Below are 24,202 nucleotides of genomic sequence, written 5' to 3'. Positions count from 1 at the left end.
TCATCTGATGCTGCGTTCCATTTGTACTCAGATCTGGGAAGTCGGGAGTGGCGTCATCTCCGAGTTCAGCGTTCCAGTTGCCAAGTCGGAAAAACTTGCCTCAAGATCAGTATTTCTGAATATAAACATCAAATAATACTCAGTATACGGCTGATTTTTTTTGCTACAAACACTGGTCAGAAATTCAAAAAAAAAAAAAGAATATAACAGGAGCCTAATTACTATTTACCCCCGAACTCGGAATTTCCGACTTAAAAGTCGGAAGTTCCGAGTTCAGGGGGGGGCGTTCCCACTTGGAAACTCTGACTTCTGAGTACAAATGAAACGCAGCTTTAATGTGGATGGAGGGAGGGGGAAATAAAAACACTGTGGCTGCTCCACCAATCATAGACATCCAGCTTGCAGGCCCTACCTCTCAAAGTTCCTGGAACTAAATTTAGACCCTGGCTCCTGCAGTGAAAAAGCACCTTAAGTTTCTATTATATTGTTCGACATGTAAATATTGCAGTTGTTGTGTTACCTTTGAGCTAACTTAGCTGTTTCCAGGTCGTTTTCACTATATGTGCTAAGCTAATCTAAGCTAGGCAGCTGTGAGTTGTGGCTTAATAAATGATAAACTCTGGTGTTACTGTATGAAGAAATGTGGAGTCAAGCTCAAAAAGTGCTGCACTGAGTTACTATCACCCCGAGACGTTACAGAAGAAGATATTCTGTGTCTCTGTTTGTGTGAAAGTCAGATATATATTTTATTTTTCTGTGGGAACTGAAGGGAAGAAACACACAAAGTGGAATCATCTCATCCATAACTCCTCTTCCTCTGACAGGCAGATCAAACTTTAAAGAGGGACAAACAGAATCATAGTGAGCTTTCAATATGTGATGAAATGTGTTCAGAGTCGGTTGAAAGTGACTGTGTGCTGTGCTGTTGTGGGTTCAGCTCCGGGACACGCCTGCTGCTGACATCCAGTTCCGCCTGGATCACGAACGGAGGCTGCGAGCGGCGACAGAGGAGCGGGAGGCTGTCGTCTCTCTGCCTCAGGTACAAACACAGAGTCAGACACGCCATGTCGGAGTTACTCAGAAATTTAACATGAGCAGAGAAAAACTGGACACAGAATACAGAAGAGAGACTCAAACTCTTTAAGACAAATACTTTGAGATTCATCCATCCAGACAAAAGTTACTGGAAAACTTATTCCTTCTCTTTAACTTTATCAACTGGACAAACTTACAGTTTAAATATTTATTAAATGTGTCATCTACACCAGTAAACGATCTAAAACAGCAAAGCATGAAACACTATGAATCCACGCGTTAAAGCTCCAGTGAGGAATTTTTTAGATGCTTCTGAAGTTTGTTATACGAAGTTTGTTTTCTCCTTTTTGTTACTTGAAGAGGAGGTATTCTGCTTGGGTGTGGGGTTTTGTTTACTTGCTCTTTCCAAAAATAAAAATAGAAGCCCCGTGAATGCATTAAATATGTCTGCAGAAACATTAAAGAGGGGGTATTCTGTTTTCCTGTACTGTAAACATGGATTTAAAGTAACAATGCTATCTGTTCAGACTTAGCATGTGCAGATTTTCAAGCCCCTACATATTTGTATGTTGTAGAAATCCCTGAATCTGTCTGTGAACTGATCAAAACATTCCACTTTAAACATACATGAAATCCTCATTCATGTATAATCAAACAGTACCGTGTTTAGGTACCTGAACGCATCCTTAAGACTGTGAGGGAGTGGAAGAGCAGGTGATATTCCATGCTAGACATGAACACAGCATTACAAGTTTAATTATTAAAGAATAAAAAAGTAAAATTTTAAAAATTTGACATTTTATTATTAAACAAATTAATATAAATTACACACAAAAGTTCAGAAAATTGGTACCATTGAGTATCATTTCAAATGTGAAGGTACCCATCCCTAGATTTCTTTGAGTTGTACATCTCTTAAAGAAACTACAGGGGCACCAGAGGGACAAAATAAAGACTTAAAGGACCACAATACCCCTTCTTTAAACTACCCCTACACTTTATCTAAAGTGCAACATCGATTGTACCAGCTTCAAGGCCTTCTTAGACTTCTGTTGTTTTTAGATAATGTATCCACGATATTAAAGTTATTATTAGAATTAATAATTTGGTTGGAAAATATATGGAAATAAAACCCTCCTTTAAGTTTTCACAGGAAATAATGAAACAAACCTGCACGGAAGAATCTAAAATTAACTAACTATTACTTAAAATAAGACAATAACACTTGATTAGATTTCAATTTATTGCAGTGTAAAAAAAAATCTGATATTCCTTGAAAAAAGTTACATAGTATTTTACATCAAACTCAACTAAAATATAAATTTTTGTTTTTACAAAAAAGTTGATTTTCAGAATTGAAATATTAAAATTTGTATCATAGGTCAAAGTATGACGATATGTTGCTGTATTCATTTTTTTTCACACCTCTAACCTCAATTACTGTACTGAAGTAGTTCGGTAAACATATGTTTACTTTTACACCCCTATAATTTCCACATGAAGAGCACAAGTCATGCTTTGTCCACAGGACATGTCTCGCTGCTCCCTCTCACAGCAGGACGACGAGCGCCTGCGTCTGGAGGCCCAGCGTGGCGCCCTGGAGCTACAGGGACTCCAGAGCCACGAGGTGCCCTGGACCCAGGAGAGAGCCATGCTCCAGCAGGAGGTCCGCCTCTTCAGACGCAACACCATCATCTTCTACATGAAGCTCAGGTCCATCCTTATGCACTGGAGGCTCGGCCGCAGGGACGAGTCCTCGGAGGAGGCGGGGCAACCAGAGGTGAGCCTGTTTCCTCTCCGGCCTCCTGTTGATGAAACTCGAGGTTTAATCTTTCTCTAAATTTGTTTTTATTATGTTGACTGTAAACATGAGCAGCATTCACAAAAACCCTCTTCGTGGCCGTCACAGTAATACCCCACACTTACTTTCCTTTGTCGCCTAATATCTTTCTAAATCCAAGTCGGGCTGTGTTTATGCAGCTCAGTTAGTCTCAAATGAGCTTCTTATTCATTCATCGCCTCGTCGTGAATAGTAAATTGGTGCTGCAGATGGTGCAGCGGAGACGAGCTCAGGTGGATCTTACCAAATGTTTATCACACGCCCTTGACTTGACACAGAATATTTTCTCATTTTCTCAAGTCGATTTATTTTCAAAGCCCTTAATCGTAGCTCCACAGGGCTCACAGAGGGAAACAGGTGAATGAAACGAGGCCTTTTGATTTAATAAATGAGTTGAAAACAAGAAAGAACGGCAGAGATTTGTCTGTCGTTCATGGACTCAGACTCTGATGCTCTTTCTTGATTACCTGTGTGAAGCTGTGTCACAGACTGCTGAGTCTGAGACCAGGTTCATAATAAAAGAACCAGAAAACTACATCCAGAGTTAATTATTCACCCGCAGACGTCGCTGGTGTTTCAGTGTAAAGTGTGACCCTGTTAACTGGTGACTCTCGGCCGTTAATCACTGATACTGTCTGCTGAGAGTCACCAGTTAGCATGGTTGCTATTAACTTTAAAACACTGGTTGCTCTGTGAGTCCAAACCTGACAGACGTTGCCTCTGTTGTATAGTATCGTTTCTAAAAAACTGACCACAGAACAAACGTACATTTTTATGCTGATCAGGCGCGTAGCTACAATTAGGCAAACACAGGCAGTTGCCTGGGGCCCCAAGATTCTCAGGGGCCCCCAAAGCATCTCTTAAAAACTGATTTATGAAGTTCTGTTCAATTGAAAGCATTTCTTTTTTCTAAATCTTACTTCACATGCTTCAAAATACATCAAAAGGCTTAATCTTTAATGATCGTTTTAGGTACTCCCCCTCCCTTCTTATTCAATGGGCTATTCCATGTTACAACACATCTGAAAATTTGATTCAGGAAGAAAGTGTTAAAAAACACTTTTGTTTCCCCTTTTTTTTTTTCTTATTTTCAACCAAGTTGGAAATAAAAACAATGTTGCTCTGAGATCTGAGATAAACATATAAGACTTTTAGGATTTTAAGGACTTTATCTAGCCCAGGAAACAGGATCATTTTCTCTAAATCAAACTTTTTGAGTTGGTGATAAACATTATTGTACAAAATCTCTTTTTTGGATACATAACTCACTGGACAGGGGGTCAAATACAAATACATTAACTTTAAAATAATAGTACCAAAAAGTATGGTAACTGTAAATATCACCTCTTTCAGTAGATTTTTTTTCCAGTTTTATGTTGTGCTTTATATTTACATATTTTTTCTTTACTTAATTATTTTTTCAATATTTACCAATTGTAATGTTTTTCACTTCATACTTTCTTGTTTGTTCCTGTTACTCTGTAAATTCCCCACTGTGGGACAAATAAGCTGTCAATTGACCATAAATGATTTTAAATCCAGGACAAAGTGGACTAAATAATGGATTCACTTTTTTTCTAAATCAAACTAAAGTACAGAACTTGAGGAAATGCATTTAGTTGCGTTAAGTTACCGTGCACAAGATTAGCACTGTCTCATGCCTTGATTCTCTGAAAGAGACAGTGGACCCAGGGAAGGCCAGTCTAGCTCTAAGGAAGATGAGTTACAAGGACATGGGGGGCCCCCATTGGCTGGGTTTGCCTTGGGCCCCCAAACGACTAAATACGCCCCTGACGCTGATAACAGGTTGACTTTAGTGTTTAAAAAATGCTAACTCGTCTGAATGAATGGGGCTAAACGCTGCTTCTGCGGTTAAGATGCGTGCGCAGCTTTAAGATGATGTAGACTTATAATCCCGACATCACCGCTGGAAATGCTCTCGTGCTGTTGCTCTTCATTTGTTTTGGCTGTGGTCAAAGAAAGTTTGTCACGTTACACTAAAAAATGCTACAACAGCGTAACATGTTTGCCTGAAATTCGTCCTGCAATGGCGGCATTCATGGTGCTTGGAGTATGAAAAAAACGCAGGAACGTTCAAAGGTACATTGAGTTAAGAGCAAAAATAGGGATTTACTTGATTTACTTAGCTAGATTACACCTTATTTTGTGAGGCATCCTGCTCAAATCACAGCATTGTTTTTTTGTGATTTGGAGGAATATAAATGAAGGTTTGTGCATTGATTGCCTTTTATTCACTCAGTAATTATTCATCAAGTGTGGTTTGATGAAACATCAGACAGGACAGCTTATAAATCAATTATTTACAAGCTGAATTTTGCAGTATGGCTCTGTTCTGGGGGGCCTAATTTGCGAAAAAAACAAAAGCAAAACAGATCAAATCAGGCTGATAGATCAAGTCATACAACTCCAACTCACTAAAGACTTTAAAAATCTTTTTTCCCCTGACTAAGCTCTACTTTTTTAGGACTCTGTGGTACGAGGCGCTCATTAGATCCAGTAAATCAAAAGAGTTTGCTTCTCCAGACGTAGAGATCAAAGATATATTGGCTGTTTTCCCAGGAGGGCTTTATAAGTCTGTACTCAGGAGTTCAGATCATTTTTTTTCTCACAGAAAGAGAAACTACACTCCTGTACAGGTCACAGTTACACTTCCTGAAGCTGTCGTCTCATCTGTGAGGAGTGGATCAGTTATGCTCTAATTTAAAGAAGTATCATAAATTTAATAAAAAAAATGTACATTTGTGTTTTAATAAATGCACACAGATTCATGTCTTTCTACGAAGTGCAGTCTGGGAAAGGCTGAGCAGCATGGAGCCTGAAACAGAACGTGTTTGTCCTGAAAAAAGCAGCGAGCACATGAATTAAAAACACAGACCTCTCACGGCTCTGTCATCTGTTCCAGTTTGAGAAGTTGGAGGGCATCCCAGAGCTGGGAGTGATATCGGAGCAGGCGGAGGGGGAGCCGGAGCGAGACGACAGACTCTGTTTACCTCAAACTCTAGGGGACGTCCGCGACTCAGGGCCCTTCATCCCTCTGCCGTCACCTGACCGACACCTGCAGCACCAGAGACAGGTACTGATGTGGATACAGAACATCCGCTCTGACATGGTTTGGGCTGAAGTTTTGAATAAAATCTGCATATTCAGTTCGGATTTTAAAATCAGTTCAACAAAAAAGAATGTGTCAGTTATGGCCCTGTTTGAGCTGCAGTGTTTCAGACCAGCTGAAGAGTTTTTAGGGACTTATTAAAGGAGGATGGATGGATGGATGGATGGATGGATGGATGGATGGATAGATGGATGGATGGATGGATGGATGAGATATTATTTATCTCAAGGAAAATTCAAGGCATCCAGCAGCGGCTACAATACAAACTTGGCATGACATAAAATATAGCTTCCTACTAATCAACCCCAGGGACTAATGCCCCCCTCCCAAAAGCCCGTTATTAATATAAAAATATACTTTTAATAAAAATGAAACATTCATAACTCATGCAAAATAAATACAAAAATGTCTGTCAATTTAAAACACCAATAAATAGGGAAAAAGATCTGATCTGAGGTTATTAAAAAGTAGATAGTGCAAGATCCAATCTAATCCAATCCAACTTTATTTGTTAAGCACTTTAAAAACAGACCCTGTTGACCAATGTGCTGTATAGATAAATAAATAAATAAATAAATAAATAAATAAATATTTTTTTTTTTTTTTTTAAAAAGGGAAAACATTTTTTTATTATTATTATTATTTATTCAAAAAAATACAAAAACATAAAAAGACAAAAAATGTAATTAAAAGGCACAAAAAAAAACAATAAAATAAAGATATTAAAAAGTATATTAATAAATAAATGGGTGAGTAAATCAATACATAAAATCAATAGTTATTGTGTGTTAAGGCCAGAGAAGAGATGGGTTAAATTTAACTAGCATAGACAGTACAAACATTAAAGGTGATAATTAAATTATTGTGCTGCTATACAGATATGTCGGAAACTTAAAGAGGGGGTATTGTGCTTTGGTTTTTTATAGTGTCTGGTGACTCTAAAGCTTCACATGATTTACAGACCTAGAAAAAATCGGATACTCCCCTCACTGGTGTTCAAAAAAAACCTTATTTTAGCTTCTGTTTTAAGCACTTTGTTAAAGCTGCTGTCTCTTTAAGGCCCCCAGCTCCACAAACTCCCATCCCCCTGATTGGCCAGCCCTACTGGAAGCCTATCAGGGGTGGGGCTACGGGTATGAGACCCAGCATGTCATAAAGCAGTTTGGAATTCCTTATGTGATGATGTCATTATTTCAGCAAGTCTAGTGAAGATCTCTTGAAGATGTTGTGCTATTTTTAGAACAGGATGAATGTATAGAGGTTTGAAAATCTGCGCACGATTGGTTTAAACATTCGAGATCATAACTTTATATCTATGTTTGAATATGTAAGAGCAGAGTACCCCCTCTTTAAAACTGATTTAATAATGTCACCTACTGCAGCTTTAATACGTTGTTCCAAATGATTTAAACTATGAAACAACAACTTAACTTGTTTTAAAACCCACACAAGTGGCAGTGTAACTCTCAGGCGCTAAGTGCAAAGGAAATGTACCCATTGTACGTTTTATTTCCTTTTTAAACGAGTGTAGTGATGGACTCTGGACTTCTAATGGGCCTTTTATTTTGGTTTTCATTCAGTGTCATTGTGTGCAAATGAATGTCTGGCAGCCGTTCATGGGAGCTGTGTTGGCATGGTGTGCTGATGAGAGTTTTGGCCTAGATAACCAGTTAGAGGCAGTAATTATTTTGAGTACACCCAGTTTTGGGCTTACTGTTCCAACAACATGAGTTACATGCACAGAGGACATTTTGCTCCATTGCTGCATGCTCTGATGTCTGTTGATCACTTCTCTCTCTGCAAAGACAGAACATGGTGTTTTTGGTTGGATGCATTATTAATCAGCTGCTAGTGCTCTGAAAAATAGTTTGTGCAGCGATCTGATGTCGTCATTTAACTTTGGGCAGCTTTCCACTTTCACTCGCTTCAGCCACAGAGGAGCAGACTTGCTTTAGTAAGCGTTTGTACACATGGCTCCTACGGCACAGATGATAAATCCTCCAGCTGGAGGTGAGATAACCGTATCTTGATTTGTGAAAACGTCAGAGACGTTTCTAGGCGTGGACCTGGATGTTATTTAAACAGTTTGGCAGCGTCAGAGAGGAGACACCCTGATTCATCTCGTCTGGAGCTGCTGTTGTCTGAAACTGTTTAAGAGCTTAAGTTTATTTAAACACACTAAACGAGATGATTCGATTTCTTACCCCATGTAGCGATCATCTCATTAAGTGCAGGAAGCTTTTATTAGTTCATGAGAAACACACAAAAAGGACAATACTCTCAATGTGACATAAGAGACCTCAGATCAGCTGCAGATATCTGGAGCAACACTTAGGATGATTGAGTTTTAGCAGCCGCTGCTCTCGTTACGTCACTGTGGAGTCCTCAGTTTGAACCTTTCTGTTTCTGGAGTGAGACGCGGTAAATCGGGTCCCTATGCTCTGGTTTCTCCAGAAATTTAAAGACATGTAACGATTCATTCATGGGTGAAGATGGTGATATCCTTCATTTGTTCGCCTTAGAGGAAGTCTATATTTGACACTCTGGTGTTTCAGTTTTCTGCAGACAGGCTGAAATATGCGCACATGCACAATCAGCCATGGACACAGTCTCTGTGTCATCAACTATTTGTTTCTGATGCAAAGACTTTAGAATCAGTCGTTGACCGAGGTCATATTCAAAATGCTGAACTTAATCTACCTTTGTTTAAGTTAGGTTGGGGATAAGAAGCGGGATTTTAGCCTTTTTGCAGACAGTTACAGGGTGACCCCCCAGTCAGTCAGGTCAGCTGTGCCCTAATATGGGCAAAACTCATAAGTTTATTGACGTCAAAAATAGTGTGTGATGAAAATAACTCAGCTCCTCTAGAGCGTGCTGATAGAGAAAAAATAAGATTTTATATATATATATATATATATATATATATATATATATATATATATATATATATATATATATATATATATATATATATATATATATATATATATATATATATATGTATATATATATATATGTATATATATATAATAATTTTTTTTAAAAAAAATACATTTTTATTAATTTTCAAAAACAATAATGGTAGCAGGAGACAACAAAACAACATAAAAGATCCTCATAAACAAATGTGTAAAATCAAAACGGCAGAAGAAGAGGGTCCACGGATCCCTGGGACGGTGGGGAAGATTAAAACAAAACAATAAGAAAGAAAGATAAAAAGGTAAATAAAAGAAGACAAAATGGACAATAATGACAGTATTATAAAAAAATCCAAAAAATAAAATGGAATTTATCGAAATAAAAATTTGAAATAATTAAAAAAAAAAATTAAAAAAAGCAAAGCAAAACTGTTTCATCATCTCTTCTTCTTTTACATTTTTAAAAAGGAGCTAAAAGAAATGAAACCTAATAACTTTGAAATTTTAATTTATAAATAGTGATCCTGTCAGCTTACACCATATAAATGTGGAAACAACATTATGATAAAAAAAAGTCATAAAATGTAGACAAGAATAAAGATTTTGGGTTAATGAAACTGAAAATTAAGAACATGATGAACTGTAGAAATGGAGTAAAAAGCAAAGGCAGTAAGAGGCAATAAAAAGACAATGTCACCTCAAAGCTAAGTGTGTTTAAAAACTGTGTTTTTAAGTGTTCTTGTAGCAAGCCTCTAGTGGACACCTCAGGAACTGCAGTTCTTCACTGACTTTATTTTTTAACGCTAGATTGATGGTTGGTTGTGAGGCGCTGCCTCCTCCTCATCTGTTCTGATCTCTTAGTCACGTCTCCGTCACACCAGAGCAGAGTGGTTCATCTCCTGGATCCACTGAATGTTTCCAAAGTGACAATTAGTTTCATGAATATTCAACAAGTCCTCAGCCTCAAGGATACACACCAGTGTAATTGGGTGAAAGACTCTCGGCGTAAACATAAATGTGTGTTTCTTTTTTACGAGGAAAGTCCTCAGAGTCCTTTTAACTTCAAATCATCTCATTAAGCATGTGAGCCAGCTGTCAAACTACACAAACTTTCTTTTTAAAAATCAGCTCTTATCTTTGGGGTTTGTAAGTTTTTTCTTCATGAGAGAAACTGTAACATTAAAAAAACCCTTCAGTGATACCTGAAGTCAACGTGGCCTTTGTGCTTCTCCACACGCTGAACCATCTGAAGTTCTCAAATCCCCGCGCTTCATACCTGACTAAAATAAATCAGCACGTTGGATGGCCAACAGGTTTTAGTTGCAGCTCTAATTACAGCTCCACTCCTCAGGGATCTCTCTTAATATCCTCTGATCTGTTTGTAGGATTTTTAAAAAGGGGGAGCTTACGCTTACACACACTGGTGTGTTCATATTTTGGGAGCTTGAAGGCAGAAATATAGAAAAGATGGATGAGAAAGAACACAGGTTTAGAAAAGAGGGCAAGAAGACGGATGGGACGGAGGAGGAAGTGGAGTCCCGTTGATTTATACGGCACTTACAGGAGCAGGTTGGTCTCAAAGATAGACTGAGGATGCTCAGGAGGCTCAGATAAAAACAAGAGATGAGTTTATCATGATAAGACGCAGGACACTCTCCGTCCGTGTGTGTGTGTGTGTGTGTGTGTCCTGATCATGCACTTTCATTTCCTCCCGTGCAGTTTGGTGAAAACCGACAAGTCCTGCAGGCCCTCCGGACGCTGCTGGAGGAGTTTCGGGAGGAGCTGCAGGAGGAGGAGACGCGGCGATGCCAGCTGCAGCAGGCCTACGCCAATGACAAAGCCGCCTGGGAGGTCAAGTGGACGGAGATGAAGTGCCAGGTCGCACAGGTACAGATGGCGTCTCAGCGCCCACCTTAAAGAGACAGGACACAATCTGGTGCTCGGTGCGCTCCGTGAGCGGCGAGGTGACAGCAAACATAGCTCCACTCAGGGCAGAGCGCTAACAAGCTGAAAACAACAAATCTGTTTAGCTCCTCTCCTCGGGCTGTACACGGGCTTTCTAAAAGAGCTGCACAGAAATGAAGCAGGTTATAATCTGTCGAACGCAGAGAGTGGGGATCCAGTTTGTGAAGCCCCCTTCAGCAACGGAGGCAGGAAAGGAAGGACGGCTTCCAATGAGACAACAAAGATGATGAATCTCTTCCTGTGCGGCGTGTAATCGCTGTATTCTGTCACCGTGCAAACGTGTTCATTCAACTCTCTGCCTAATTGTGCGATGTGCTTCCTCACATTTTCATAATGCACATCCATCAACGCGCTCTCCTTTTGTCTGAGTGTGTGTAAATACTTCTCAGTCTTCCTCTCAGCTGAGCTCAGAAGAAGAAGAAGAAGGAGGAGGGAGGGATGGATATTTGACTTTCAGTTTGTTGTAGAAATCTATGAACCCACTGTGGGGATATCGCTCTTTCAGAGGATGTAGCTTTCAAAGAGAGGAACATCAGTGGGCTTGGGGCTGTGGGTGGTTGATTTCAGCGTATTGACTCAGGGAAACATACCCTGAACATCTGACCCAGGGAAAAACCACGGCTGAGAACATAAAACCCTTTGAAAGATTTCCCCACGGCCCGCACAGACAGAGGGTTTCTTCCAGGTAGCAGGATGCTGTAAAAAACGAACCATGATTCTCCTGAGAAATGAACCCTTCAACCTGCGTTAACAGCTATAATTAAAGAATGAGACCTGGATTATTTAGCTCTTAATCTTGAGGCCATTCTTAACGTATTAATATGATGAGAACAGACGAGTCATCATTGATCCTTGCAGTTTGTGCACGATAAACACGATCAGGTGGGTGTTGTAGCTGTTTGTCAGATGTGCAGGCTCCTTAACAGGATTGTAAACTTGCTCGCAGCTTTCATTAATCATCCAATGATGCGTTGAACATAAACACAGATACAGAGTAGCGGTGACGGTTAAAAAAGGAAAGTTGGTGGTAAAAACTGAGGCCTCACTTATCCACGGCTGAGGTTTACAGGTAAACTGTAACACCTGTCAGTGTTAGAGATTTACTCACTGCACATTTACACATTTATAACTTCATAAATAATAATACACTCAGTTTAAATTTATTTTAGTTTTATTTAGTTTAAAAAGTTAGAAAAACATCCTCATACTGAGGAATAGAGTAGAGCTGAAACGATTCCTCCATTGATTCGAGGTACTCGATTACAAAAAATACTCGATTAATTTTCTCCGCCTCGAGGAATCGTTTAATTTCAAAAAAGATCAAAGAGTGGTATTTCAAATAGAGCTGAGGCCATATTAAGAGAGTTTTCAGACCCCTCAAGCTACCTCTTATACAAAATAGCAACTAGCAACAAATCTAGCTTCTTTTCTGGAGTTTGGAGACTAATGGGTCATTCTACGAAACGGGTGCCATTTGGGTCAGCAACATTTGATGAGATGAACAAGGCACAAAAAATGTGTCAAAGTGTGTTTACAAATTTTGGAGCTACCAAAGCAAGTGCTCTTATTGACATGCTGTATCAGAAAATTCTATTTCTTAAAGAGAAAAAAATGTCATTTGAAAAATAACTGCTCTTTAACTAAACAAAAATGTATTTTATCCGATTACTCGATTAATCGATGGGATTTTCAGTAGAATACTCGAATGCTGAAATATTCGTTAGCTGCAGCCCTAGAACAGAGACTCTTAAAGTAATACCAGTTGAAAACATCGGCTCAGTATTAGTGTTGGCAGATACTTGAGCCCAGGTTGGGGTCTTAGTATCTGGACTTTAATAGTTAGATCAGTGTATCCTGACTTGCCGTGTTGATGACCCTATCTTTAACTTAGATGGGGGCTTCATAGTGTCGCTTCAGCAGAGGTGTCAAAGTATTCACATTCATCACTTAAGTAGGAGTAAAGACACCAGGGTTTAAAAAGACTTTTGTAGAAGGTGAAGTATAAACTCAAGCTTTTTACACTCAGGTGTAAAGGTACTGGTTTCAAAACTGCTTAAAGTGTAAAACTAAAAGTAACTTAAAGGGGGAGAGGGGAGATGCCACGTCAAAAACACACAATGACTTTCAATAGGGTGCTGGAATGGTAATACATTTCTACATCAATTCCATACACAATTAAATTCACTATTTCCGGATGGCGCAATTTTTGTTTTGTGTCTTCTTGAACGATGACAGCTGGGGTGAAACAGGGGTAGCAAGGCAATTCTTAACGAGGCTATTTTTAAAATGTGTGGATCAGAAAGTACAGATATTTGCCTGAAATGTAAGGTGTAGAAGTAAAAAGTCAGCTAAAAAAATAATTACTCAAGTAAAATATAGATACCCAAATTGTTAACTTAAGTGAGGTAACAAAGAAATTTTTACTTTGTTCCCTGATTCCTCTGCTCTTCAGGATGCAGTGACACCTCTGTAACTGGTGTAACTGCTGTTACAGGGGGCACAGAGTCAGTCCTGAAGGTCTATAGGGTCATGTTACTTAATTTTGACAAAGGTTAAGGGACATGTCTTCAGTTTGCTTTGATGCAACAAGCTTGCAAGTTTGAGGATAACAGATAGAGAGAGATATATAGATATTTATAAGTAGACATATATTTACATCCACCAAGGAGGTTTTTGATAGAGTTTGTTTGTTTGTGAACAATATATCCCAAAAACTAACAAACAGATCTTGATGAAAATTTCAGGAAATGTTCAAAATGGGATAAGAAAGAAGTGATTAAATTTTGGAGGTGATCCAGATCACTGTCTGGATCCAGGATTTTTTTTAAGGATTCTTTATCATTGTGAGATAGGGCTGTTTTCACCATATGTGTATATAACTCCACCATAAATGGTCGAATTGCTTTGCAAAACAATATGAGACAAGGTCACCATAATTTCTGACAGATGTAAAAGTACGATCCACATCCTGACAATATTGTGTATACTAAGATCTGGAATATGAAATATGTACTGGGTAATCATAATTGTCAACACTGTCAGGAAACAAATTATCGTACAAACCTGCAACTATCACCAAATTGTAGCAGACAGTCTGCTGAAAGGAAGTATAACATTAAAGCAGGACTAAAGTGTTGGTGAAAATCACAATATGCTTGGAGGAGGTCTGCGCACTCTGAGTGCTTTACTAGTTATAACTAATATGATTATGGCTGACAATGGCATGCTAATGTTTACTTTATTTATGATGTACAACAGTTTAAATGTAAATCACCCCCGTTCACACTAAAATCAAGACTGCATAAACTTTAAACATGACAGGTCATTATCAGGTAGTCAGTTATGAAATGGTTGTATATAAGGTTGTGCTCCTTTTATTGAGGTAGTTGGATACTTTCTGGACTATGTCACTCTAGATAGATAGATAGATAGATAGATAGATAGATAGATAGATAGATAGATAGATAGATAGATAGATAGATAGATAGATAGATAGATAGATAGATAGATAGATAAACAGACCACTTATACTGATCTGTGCCGAGCTCATTCATGTAAAATAAACTCTCACCATTCATGTGTTTACTCTCCACCACAGTGCTCAAAGATTAAAATCAAAAAGCCACAAAGTCAGGGTCTAAGCTTCACCTCCTCTTTGCTCCATCTGATTAAAAAGGGAAACGGAGGCTTTGGGAACTAATTAAAGAGTTTGACTTATCGGAGGAGGATTATCTTTGTAACTCTGAGCAGATTTTACATGCTTCATATCCTCACACAGAGCAGAGGTCGCCGAGGGCCGGGATGAGAGTTAATTCATAGTTTCCTGTGATCTCTGATTAAGACTGGAGATACATGCCCTGATCTGCTGATCATTTCTCAGCCCAGCAGAGCAGAGCAGGATGGGAAATCACCCTCACCTGTGTTATTTTTACACAAAGATATGTTATTTTTGTTGGTCTGTTGGATGATATTAATAAAGAGTCTCAGGCCGGCTCGTGTTTCAGGTGACACACAGCTTTTAAAATATCCGTCTGTATTTATAAAGCCTGTTAGCGTTCAGTCGGTCAGGAGCTATGACTGCACGTGTTCCCTCTCCGCTGGTTTAATCAGTTTAAAACCTACATGAAATTACACCAGACAAACACGGTGAATGGGAGTTATGTAAGCTGACGTCTCTTCACACACAGAGCTGCACACTCCAGTTTGGGCCGTTATGTTGGGAGATCAAAACACGCTGAGGAGTACAAAAGCTCCGGGAAACAGAAGCTTCACTACGTCCCTCTGCTGCTTTGAAGATTTCTGCAGCACGACGGACTTCTGGGGTTAAAATTACGGTGAAGGAGAGGAAGATTTCTGCTCCATCAGCAGTTAGAGTGAAGAAAACAGCCGGCATCAAAACAACTCAAAGGTCTCCATCGACCTGAGAGGATTGGAGAGTGGTGTAATGTCATTAAGAACATCTCCTTAAGTGCTTAAACCAGTTTAAATAAAAGGTGATCGTTCCTTGAAGGATTACGTACGAGCTTCTGCCTCCAAAGTGCACAAACAAACAAAACTCTTTCTAGTAACGTCTCACTGAACTACATTTAGACCACAGACTTTAAGAAAATGGTGAGGTCTCCACAAAAACTGCTCCCCCTGGTGGCTGGCTGCAGTACAGGTCAAAAAATCCATCTCCCCAGTCATTCCAGATGGGCTGTGGTCAAATTTTGAAAAATGAATACACATGGTAGAAATGTTTCTCACGTCCGATTGTTGTGGTGATTTGAAGATATCATTTGGCTGCTTTCTATTCAAGAACTTTTTTTTCTGAAAAGTTTCATTTTCATAAGAGGTTAAAAACGAGGCTTTACGTCACGTTTATTGATGAGTGATAGCTGCCATTTTTGTGTACTCTTTTTGGGGATTGTAATATTTGTTTTGAAAGAAAAAAATATATATTATTTTTGTCACCTGGCTCCACTCAGATTCTCCCAGAATCCCTCACAGTCTTTGCTGCGCAGACTCCAGCTGCACAACTGCTACCAGTGACGGGGCCTGTGACGGGGGATCTGATACACTGATCAGTATCTGCGCCCAATTGGACTATTTTTAGAGGATCAGATAGCATCAGATTTTGTTACGTGATCAGGACCAATCCAGTTTTTAAGCGTTTTCAGCACCATCACGCTTTACGGCTGCTGTAAATTAAACCACGTTGCAAACATGTCCACTGTGTGGGACTGCCTCTCTCTGGAAAGCAATGATAGTAAAACAGAGTCTTGCAACATTTGTAATTTGATACGACAAATATGATTCATCATTTAGTATCAGAAATATTTAGGAATGAAAATGTTGCTCCTGAAAATAAAATCTAGATCTTGATCCTGCCATAAAAACATCCTGACATATTTCCCCTAGTGGAGAAAATGTGCCTTGGTCAGAAGCAGAGTTTATTGATGTTGATTACCACACCTAAGTACACTTAATTGACCCATTTCAATGTTTATTATGTCTTGTTTGCCTCTTCAGGTCTTTGTTTATTTATCTATTTTTTTGCTAAAACAAAAAGTTCCCCTCAGAGCAAAGAAAGTCATTCAAAAATTGTCATACTTGTAGCTCAATGGTCACTGTTGACTCAAAGACAGAACAGTTGTGTGCATTAGTTGCATCTGACCTCTAAAACTCTTAATTATTAATAAAAAAAGGAAATGTAAAAAGGTAAAACATGTTTTATTGAGTGTCTTTTTATCCATGGAAAGAAAAAACAACAACACAATGACTAATAAACCCATCATCCCTCTGTCTGTTCTCTCTGTCCAGTCAGAGGAGGAAACTCCAGCTAAAGAGCGAGGTGAAGCCCAGGGAGGTGAAGAGGAGCCGTCAGGCGACCCGGAGCAAGCCCTAAAGCAGGAGCGTGAGGAGCACCTGCGCCTGCTGGCCGAGAGCCACAGCGCCTCCTTGGACCTCCGCTGGAAGCTGCAGCACGGCGAGAAGAGGTGGGGCCGCGAGAGGGCTGAGCTCCTGGAGCGCTTCGACCGGGAGCGGCAGGAGTGGGACGGCAGCATGAGGGAGCTGCACCGCAAGATGGAGAGGGTGAGAGACACACTGAGTGTGTGCAGGTTTTCAAACCTCTGTGTATTCATACACTTTAAATATCCCATTCTAAAAATAGCACGAGATCTTAATGAGATCTTCATGAGATTTCAACAAGATTTGCTAAAATGATGACATCATCACAAAAGCATGTTTTTTTTGTTTGTTTTTTTTTGGGTTAATGACAAGTTGAATGTTTGAGGCCTCAAACACCAAGGTCTGCCCAGAGCTCTGCCCCTGACAGGCCTCCAGGGACCTGGCCAATCAGAAGGAAGAGGGGTTTGTTGAGCAGGGAGCCTTAAAGAGACAGCAACCTGTGAAAGAAAAATGTTATTTTGTTTGTTTTGAGCTGTTAATCTTGTAAAAAAAATACTACAGGGGCACAAGAGGGACAAAATAAAACTCCTGATACCATGAAATGAAGCCAGTACTCAGACACAGCCACATTGATGACGCCAGCTTTGAGCTTCCTTTTTAACAGCTACAGGGCGCCCATCAGTCCTGTGAGATGATTGGACAATCAGACGATCCCAATAACTTCTAAACCACCGAGTTAGAAAAAAAATCACCCACAGCTCAGTGTGCGCTGCGAAATCAGTGTTTCCAACTCAAGCTGTTTTTTGAACTAGGGTGTAAATATGCTTTTTAATGCTGTAAAAGCCCATTATTTTTGGCTGGGTGCGTACGTGGTTTCAAGTCTTTCTGCAGCCAGCTTCAAGTGGATTCTTGATGGACAGCAACTTTTAGCACTTCTGCATTGGCTTAATTTTTCTGAACTGGATAAAAACTTTTAAAAAGCACAATACCTCTCTTTAAAGGACTTTAAAGCTATGGTCTACAAACTAAAACCCAATCTGGCTGATGAGACACATTTGAAAAACGCAGCCCTTTTTCAATTGGACCGGCACGATCAAAACCATAAACTAGCAGGGCGAAGCGGGTCTGGCATTGCCACTGCCAGCTGATCAGAGCAGAGCCGACTGTGGGCGAGGCTTTAGCTTTCTCGGCGTGTCTTTACCAGCTCAGTTTACAATGCTAGCACTCGGCTGTCTCAGCGTCAGTCTTCAGTCCCAAATCCCTCTGCAGCTTTTTCCACCGGTCGAACATTTCTCCAACATTCAGCCTCTGTTGGCACCTGAATTGCTCATAATTCTTCCCTGGTTCAGCCTTTTCCTCAAAACTTTTTCCTTTTCTTCCCTTCCCTGTGGAGGGTAACAATAACAGCTTCCTGGTTTCAGTAGCTGAGCAGCTAGCTGACGTGAGAGGGGTAGTGGGGAAGGACAAGGCGGGACGGTGCAGAGCAGGGGAGACAGGGGATTGGATGGACTGACGCAGTAACCTGAAATGAGGGGAACGGCGGTTCGGATTGGTTAGTTATTATGCCGATTTGCAGCTGATGTACTGAATGGATTTTTTTGTTTTGTTCTTTTTGCTTTTTATATTGCGTAGATCGGACCATAACAGCCTCATAAACGGTGTTCTTAATAATTACCAAGCTTCCAAATCATAGACCACAGCTTTAAGGTATCTATATTAAAAGATTTTTACTAATATCACAACAAAGTTTAAAGCTCTCAGAATGCAACAACTCTAAGATGAAGATTCTGAGATAATTTGTGTCTGTTACTCTTTATAACACTTTTATTTCTTTAATAATAGTCCAATAACCAAAAGACAATTCACCAAAATGTGAACTTGTATATTTGTCACCTTTAAGCTGATTTGAACTGACCTGCTTTCTAGAGATCTGATCCAGAACAGAGAAAACACCACAGTATAACTCGATGCATATGCTGATACATCTACATGAATAAAACGGTGAAACAGCAACAAAGCACCTGATGATGATGATCAGCTCTGTTGTTTGGTATTTTAAAAATGTAACCTGATGCAAAAACTTCAGAGGGAGATTCCTGAATAATTTACATCCTTTGGGAGATTTAATGAAGCGCGCTGCAGCTCCTCACCTCCCTAACGTTTGATGTCCCAGACAGGAAGTGGGAACGTGAAGTGGTTAATATGATAGGATGGTATTAAAACATAAGAACAGGAAGTCCCTGTGAACGCAGCTCGCTTTCAGCAGCAGAAAACAAACTGCTGATGCACCGCTGAACGGAGACAGCGAGCAGGACGCTGGGATGCATTATTCAGCGACGCTGCAGCAGATTGTAAAACACAGGTCACCTCCTGAACTGCTGCGAGTGGAGAGCGAAACAGTGGTGTGACTTCTGTCCTTCAGGCCTGAGCCTGAAACAAAGCACTTAACCCCAGTTTAACAGACCGCTCACAGCAGAGGGTGGAGAGGAAGAGTGGTTTGTCACAGCAGAGGAAGAAAAGAATCACACTCCTCCTCTCAGACCACTCTGTGTTTCTCTTCAGATGCAGAGAGAGCTGAGCTCCAGGCGAGGCGAAGGCGTCGACGTTAAGGACGGCCTCAGGGGAGCGTTCTCACCTCAGGACAGCCCGTGTAACGCCCCACGGTCGCCCCGCTCCCCACGCTCCCCCTGTACGTCCACACCCATCTCCGTCCCACCCACGCGCTCCCACTCTGACTCTGAGGCCATGCTGGAGGAGCAGGGCGCCGCCATGAGGCTGAAAGGACCCACAGAGAACCTGTTCCTGGACGCTCTGTCTCTGGATCCTCTCAGTGGGCTGGAGGTGCCTCCTCCCTGCCGACTGGAGAGTGAGAAGAGGTTTCCCTGCATGAATGAGGTAACACAAACACCAGAGGGGGTTTGGATCCATTTTAAGATATATCTACTGGGGTAAACATTTATTAGACTCATTATTTGAATTTGTTTAGATCTTTGGATAGGTCAACACCAGTTGAGTTATATTACAAGATCTAAGGCAACAAGTTTACTAGATTTTATCAAGTTGAGTTTTTTTTTTTTTATTTATTTAAGTTTTATGACACCAACAAACAATACAACAAAAACACAAGATACACCCCACTCACCCTCACCTCCCACACATAATTACACATGGTACACCCAAAAAAAAAAAGTATGTATACAGACCAATTCAATTTACATTTTCAAAAATAAATCTTTGAGAACCTCCCATCTCCTTTCATACTTTTTGGCATCATTGTCAGTTTCGACCATATAACCTTCTAAAACTATATATCGCTGGATAAATCTTTTAAAGTAAATAATATCAAGTGAAGATCTATTTATGGCCTCAAAGATAAATCGTTTACCCAGAACAATAATTAGGTTAACTAAGTCATTACTATCTACGAACTCTCCTAAAAGTACAGAAACAAAATCTAATTTTAAAGACAAGCCGATTTCTAAACACATTTCCTCTACATCTTCCCACTGTGCCAAAACAAATGCAAGGTGGATTCAGACTCCTGATTACAAAAACGACAATCATCTGTCTCAGCCATATTCCATAGTTTTAACATTTTCCTTGTGGGTAAAAAATTATATATGATTTTAATTTGAAAGAATCGATTTTGTAGTTTTGTAATTTAATTCAAATATTTTTTTCCCATGGTAATGGACAGTCAAAAGTTTCTTCCCATTTTCCATATGTATTGTATGGGGCAACCTTTAATGATTGCTTTATTAAATAAAAATTATATATTTTTTTATTTGGTTTTGTTCCATTTAACCAATTAGAGTTTTTTATTGATGTTTTACAGACCAGCAGTTTATTTTTTTCCATAGTTAATTGTTTGTTTCCACTTTTTCCCCAGTTTATTATCTTATTAAGTAGAGTTAACTTACACAGGGTTACAGTGAGGGGACATTATGCCAAACATTATGCTGTGGCTAAATCAACATGTTTTTGATGTCACATCCTGTCCCCTAAGACTCATCTCCTGCCTTCAAACCAATGCCTCCCACAAGTAACTTTAGGAGCAGTGTTGGGCCTGTTACTGCAAAAAGTAATACCAGTCATTGCTCCTTACTCTTTTTAAAGTTATATAATTACTTTACTTATTACTTCCTGTCAACAGTTATAGATTACACTACTGATTATGTTAATTTTATTTGCACCACTTAAAATCTGTAATTCTCTCATTTCTCCTCATTATTCTGAGTTTGCCCACGGCCTCTTCTCTTCAGCCATCCACACAGACATCATTTTTGTCATTTAATATTTTTAGATCAGACATTTTTCCAGACTTGTCAAGTGAAGATGGCTCACATTAAATCTAATGACTTTTTTAAAAAAATAGTTGTAAAAACTTGCTTGGATATAATTATTTTCATGTTTTCTGTCATTTTCTCATTTCCACAGCCCCCCAAAAAAATGAGCCATAGAGACTGATTTTAAGACAAATTTGCTACCACTGTTAATCCCTCAAATTCTGGTAAACACCATAAAAGTACAGTTTTTCCTAAAAAAAAAAAAAAAAAGGACTAATAATGGAGAAATGGAGAGTGAACTTTAAGTGAGAGTTTATGTTTTACATTTGTTAAAAATGGTTTATTAGACTTACTATGAGCCTCTTTCACTTGACAAGAAACTAAGAAGTAACTAAGACAAGAAACTAATCGAGTACATCTTCATACCACATGAATTCAGGCATCATTTTTGTCTTTTAATATCTTAAAAAATACATTTTTCTGGACTTGTCAGTTGAATGTGATTCACTTTAGTCTAACAAGACAAATGTATCAAAATAAAGCTTACACACTTGCTTAAGATTCAGTTTTTGCAGTGAACTTTTATTTTCATGTGTCCATCAAACTGTCTCTGAAGCTGATGAAAAAACTGGACTCACACAGTGTCCGTCTATTCCTCAAAAGTTTAAGGAGCTGCTCCAGGATGGTGTGAAGTCTTTTTATTAATAGAAATTAATCTAAATGTAAATGTAACTTAAATCCTTGTTCACAGACCACTTTACACCCTGCAGTATCTTTATAACTACATTTCTATGCAGAACATCGCAGATTAACTGACTTTTATTACGTTTTAATGCGCCTGCTTTAGCAGAACGAGCTGAAGAAAGATGAGGTGTGATTCTGAAACGTTTATTAAAGGCAGTAATCAGACTTTAAAGGAGGTGTGAGGAAAGTAAACCACAGTCTGAGGATCGTTAAATCCGTCACCCAGTGTCTGTTTTCTATTATCACCCAAATTAAATGTCTCATTATTTGCTGCTGTTTTCTCTGTCACATGACGACCTTTTGTGTTTCAGGCTCTGAACAAGATTTCCGAGAGAGAGGAGACGCCGGAGTATCCCGAGGAGGAGATGGGCGGAGGGAGTCTGCTCAGGTAACCTCGAAGTTGGGAGTTCAGAAAGTTTTTCACAGATGACTTTTTCTTTGAAAGCGGATCCTAATCCACAACAAAACTTCTGAAGATCCACTCTTAATTCTGTTTACGGCGACTTAAAGTGACTCGAGATTCCCCTGATGAGTCTTCTCTGGAAGTTTCTGATGTTGTAAAGAAGTTTTCTTTGCTGTTGAATAATTCAGTTGTTAAAACAATGAGCGGCTTTGAGCTGATGCTGATGATTAATGTGTGTGTGTGTGTGGGTGTGTGTTTGTGTGTGTGTGTGTGTGTGTGTGTGTGTTTTCCAGAGCCAAGTCCGTGTGCTCCATGAGCGACTTCCAGCGCCTGATGGACAGCTCCCCGTTCCTGCCGGATAAAACCCGACATGACCGCGACCAAGACGACATCACCCCTCCTCTGTCCCCCGACGACCTCAAGTACATCGAAGAGTTCAACAACAAGGGCTGGGACTTCCCATCATCCACCTCTGGTCCCCTTCGGGAGGCATGGCCCGACAGACCGCCTGAGGCCCGGGGAGGGGAGCCCATTCTCGATCCATTCCAGCCAGCTTCCTGGTTCCTCACCACCAGCGCCACCCTGACCACCAGCACCCTGAGCAGCCCCGAGCACTGCCACAAGTCCCCGCTGAGGGGCAACGGAGCAGGGGCGGCAGGGGTGGGACTGGAGCACTGTGGGGTTCACCTCCTCCACAGCCCGACCCGGCCTGGAGCTGCTGAGCACCCTACTGCCCAAGACCCGGACTTCCTGTACGCCAAAGGGACCAAAGCCAGAGGTGGAGGAGAGGCCGGGGTGGGAGCGGGCGCGCCAGATGAGGTTTTCAGCGGCGGGCGGTGGCCGTGTGGGCTACTTGAGGGTGGGGGGTTGAGGACTTCTCCGAACCAGTCTCCTATCTACACCTCCTCTCTGGAGCTTCAGCTCTCCAGGAACCTGAGCGACGACATGAAGGAGGTGGCGATCTCTGTGAGGAACGCCATCCGCTCCCCTCCTGGACCCGTGGTCCGGGACTCTGCCTGCCAAACCAATGGATTCACCACAAGAGGCACTCAGACGACCCAGACCATCAGTGTGGGTCTGCAGACAGACCTGCTGAGGAATCTAACCAGCAGTCCTCACCGCTGCCTCACTCCCAAAGGCGGCAGCACGCCGATCTCCTCGCCGTCCCGCAGCACCCGCAAGATTCAGTACTCGCCTGTCGTTCAGAGCAAGTTTGAGCGACCCTGCTGCTCGCCAAAGTACGGCTCCCCGAAACTCCAACGAAAACTCTCCACATCCAACAAAGCGGATCTACCCAACACCAGCCGTGCTCCCACGCCCACCACGCCGCAGAAGGGGAACAACGAGTCGGCGTGGGCTCGCTCCACGACTACACGGGACAGCCCCGTCCACACCACCATCAACGACGGCCTCTCCAGCCTCTTCAACATCATCGACCACACCCCGGTCTACGACACCATTCAGAAGTTCAACAAGTCCCCCAGTCGCTCTCGCCCCAACGCTTCCTCCACCTCTGAGCCTGGCGCCGCACAAGCCGCTCTCGCCACGGATCCCCGGATCGCACAGGAGTGCTTACGGACTGCTCGCGGGCGCTCCCCCAGCCCCGTGCAGCTCATCGTGGAGACGCAGGGGGACAAAAACCAGGAGGTGGTGAGCATCCGGCAGGACCTGTCGGCCCCGCCGGGCTACACGCTGGCGGAAAACGCAGCTCGCATCCTGAACAAGAAGCTGCAGGAGCAGAACTTTAGAGAGGAGAGGAGGCTGCAGGCCGGGGCGCAGAGCGGCCATGGCAGAGACAGCGGCAGGCAGGCCGACTCTGACAGGGGACAGTCTGGATGTATGGAGGTAAATATACAGACGCACTGGATCCATCGCTTCATCTTTCATTTGATCTGGGGCCCATGTTTTATGACGCATTGATGTTCCTGACTCTGTAACGCTTGACGTGAACAGCATGTGTGGTTATTTAGAGACGAGCTAATCAATCGT

General features: G+C 41.0%; 1 protein-coding gene across 5 annotated transcripts in view; it reads left to right on the top strand.

Annotated features, from left to right (window-relative positions):
* The window catches only part of mtcl1 (microtubule crosslinking factor 1), a 95,955-nt gene that overhangs the window by 60,019 nt on the left and 11,734 nt on the right, over window positions 1-24,202 (top strand). For 4 of the 5 annotated variants that reach the window (XR_012599652.1, XM_074689350.1, XM_074689348.1 and 1 more), the window contains 8 exons: window positions 938-1,039; window positions 2,591-2,815; window positions 5,799-5,969; window positions 10,643-10,810; window positions 16,691-16,963; window positions 19,343-19,675; window positions 22,122-22,198; window positions 22,507-24,058. Coding sequence is in view for 4 of the 5 variants with exons in the window: in XM_074689350.1 (XP_074545451.1) it covers window positions 938-1,039; window positions 2,591-2,815; window positions 5,799-5,969; window positions 10,643-10,810; window positions 16,691-16,963; window positions 19,343-19,675; window positions 22,122-22,198; window positions 22,507-24,058 (2,901 nt within the window). In the remaining variant the exon portion in view is untranslated. Of the gene's footprint in view, window positions 1-937; window positions 1,040-2,590; window positions 2,816-5,798; window positions 5,970-10,641; window positions 10,811-16,690; window positions 16,964-19,342; window positions 19,676-22,121; window positions 22,199-22,506; window positions 24,059-24,202 lie in introns of all 5 variants that reach the window. The other variant, XM_074689349.1, reaches the window with a different exon arrangement.

Source organism: Halichoeres trimaculatus, unplaced genomic scaffold, assembly GCF_033239565.1.
Source record: "Halichoeres trimaculatus isolate MK-OKI-2021-1 unplaced genomic scaffold, fHalTri1.1 fHalTri1_scaffold_15, whole genome shotgun sequence".
Classification (NCBI taxonomy): Eukaryota; Metazoa; Chordata; class Actinopteri; order Labriformes; family Labridae; genus Halichoeres; species Halichoeres trimaculatus.
The sequence above is the reverse complement of the archived record's forward strand: the minus strand, read 5'-3'. Positions and strand labels throughout refer to the sequence as shown.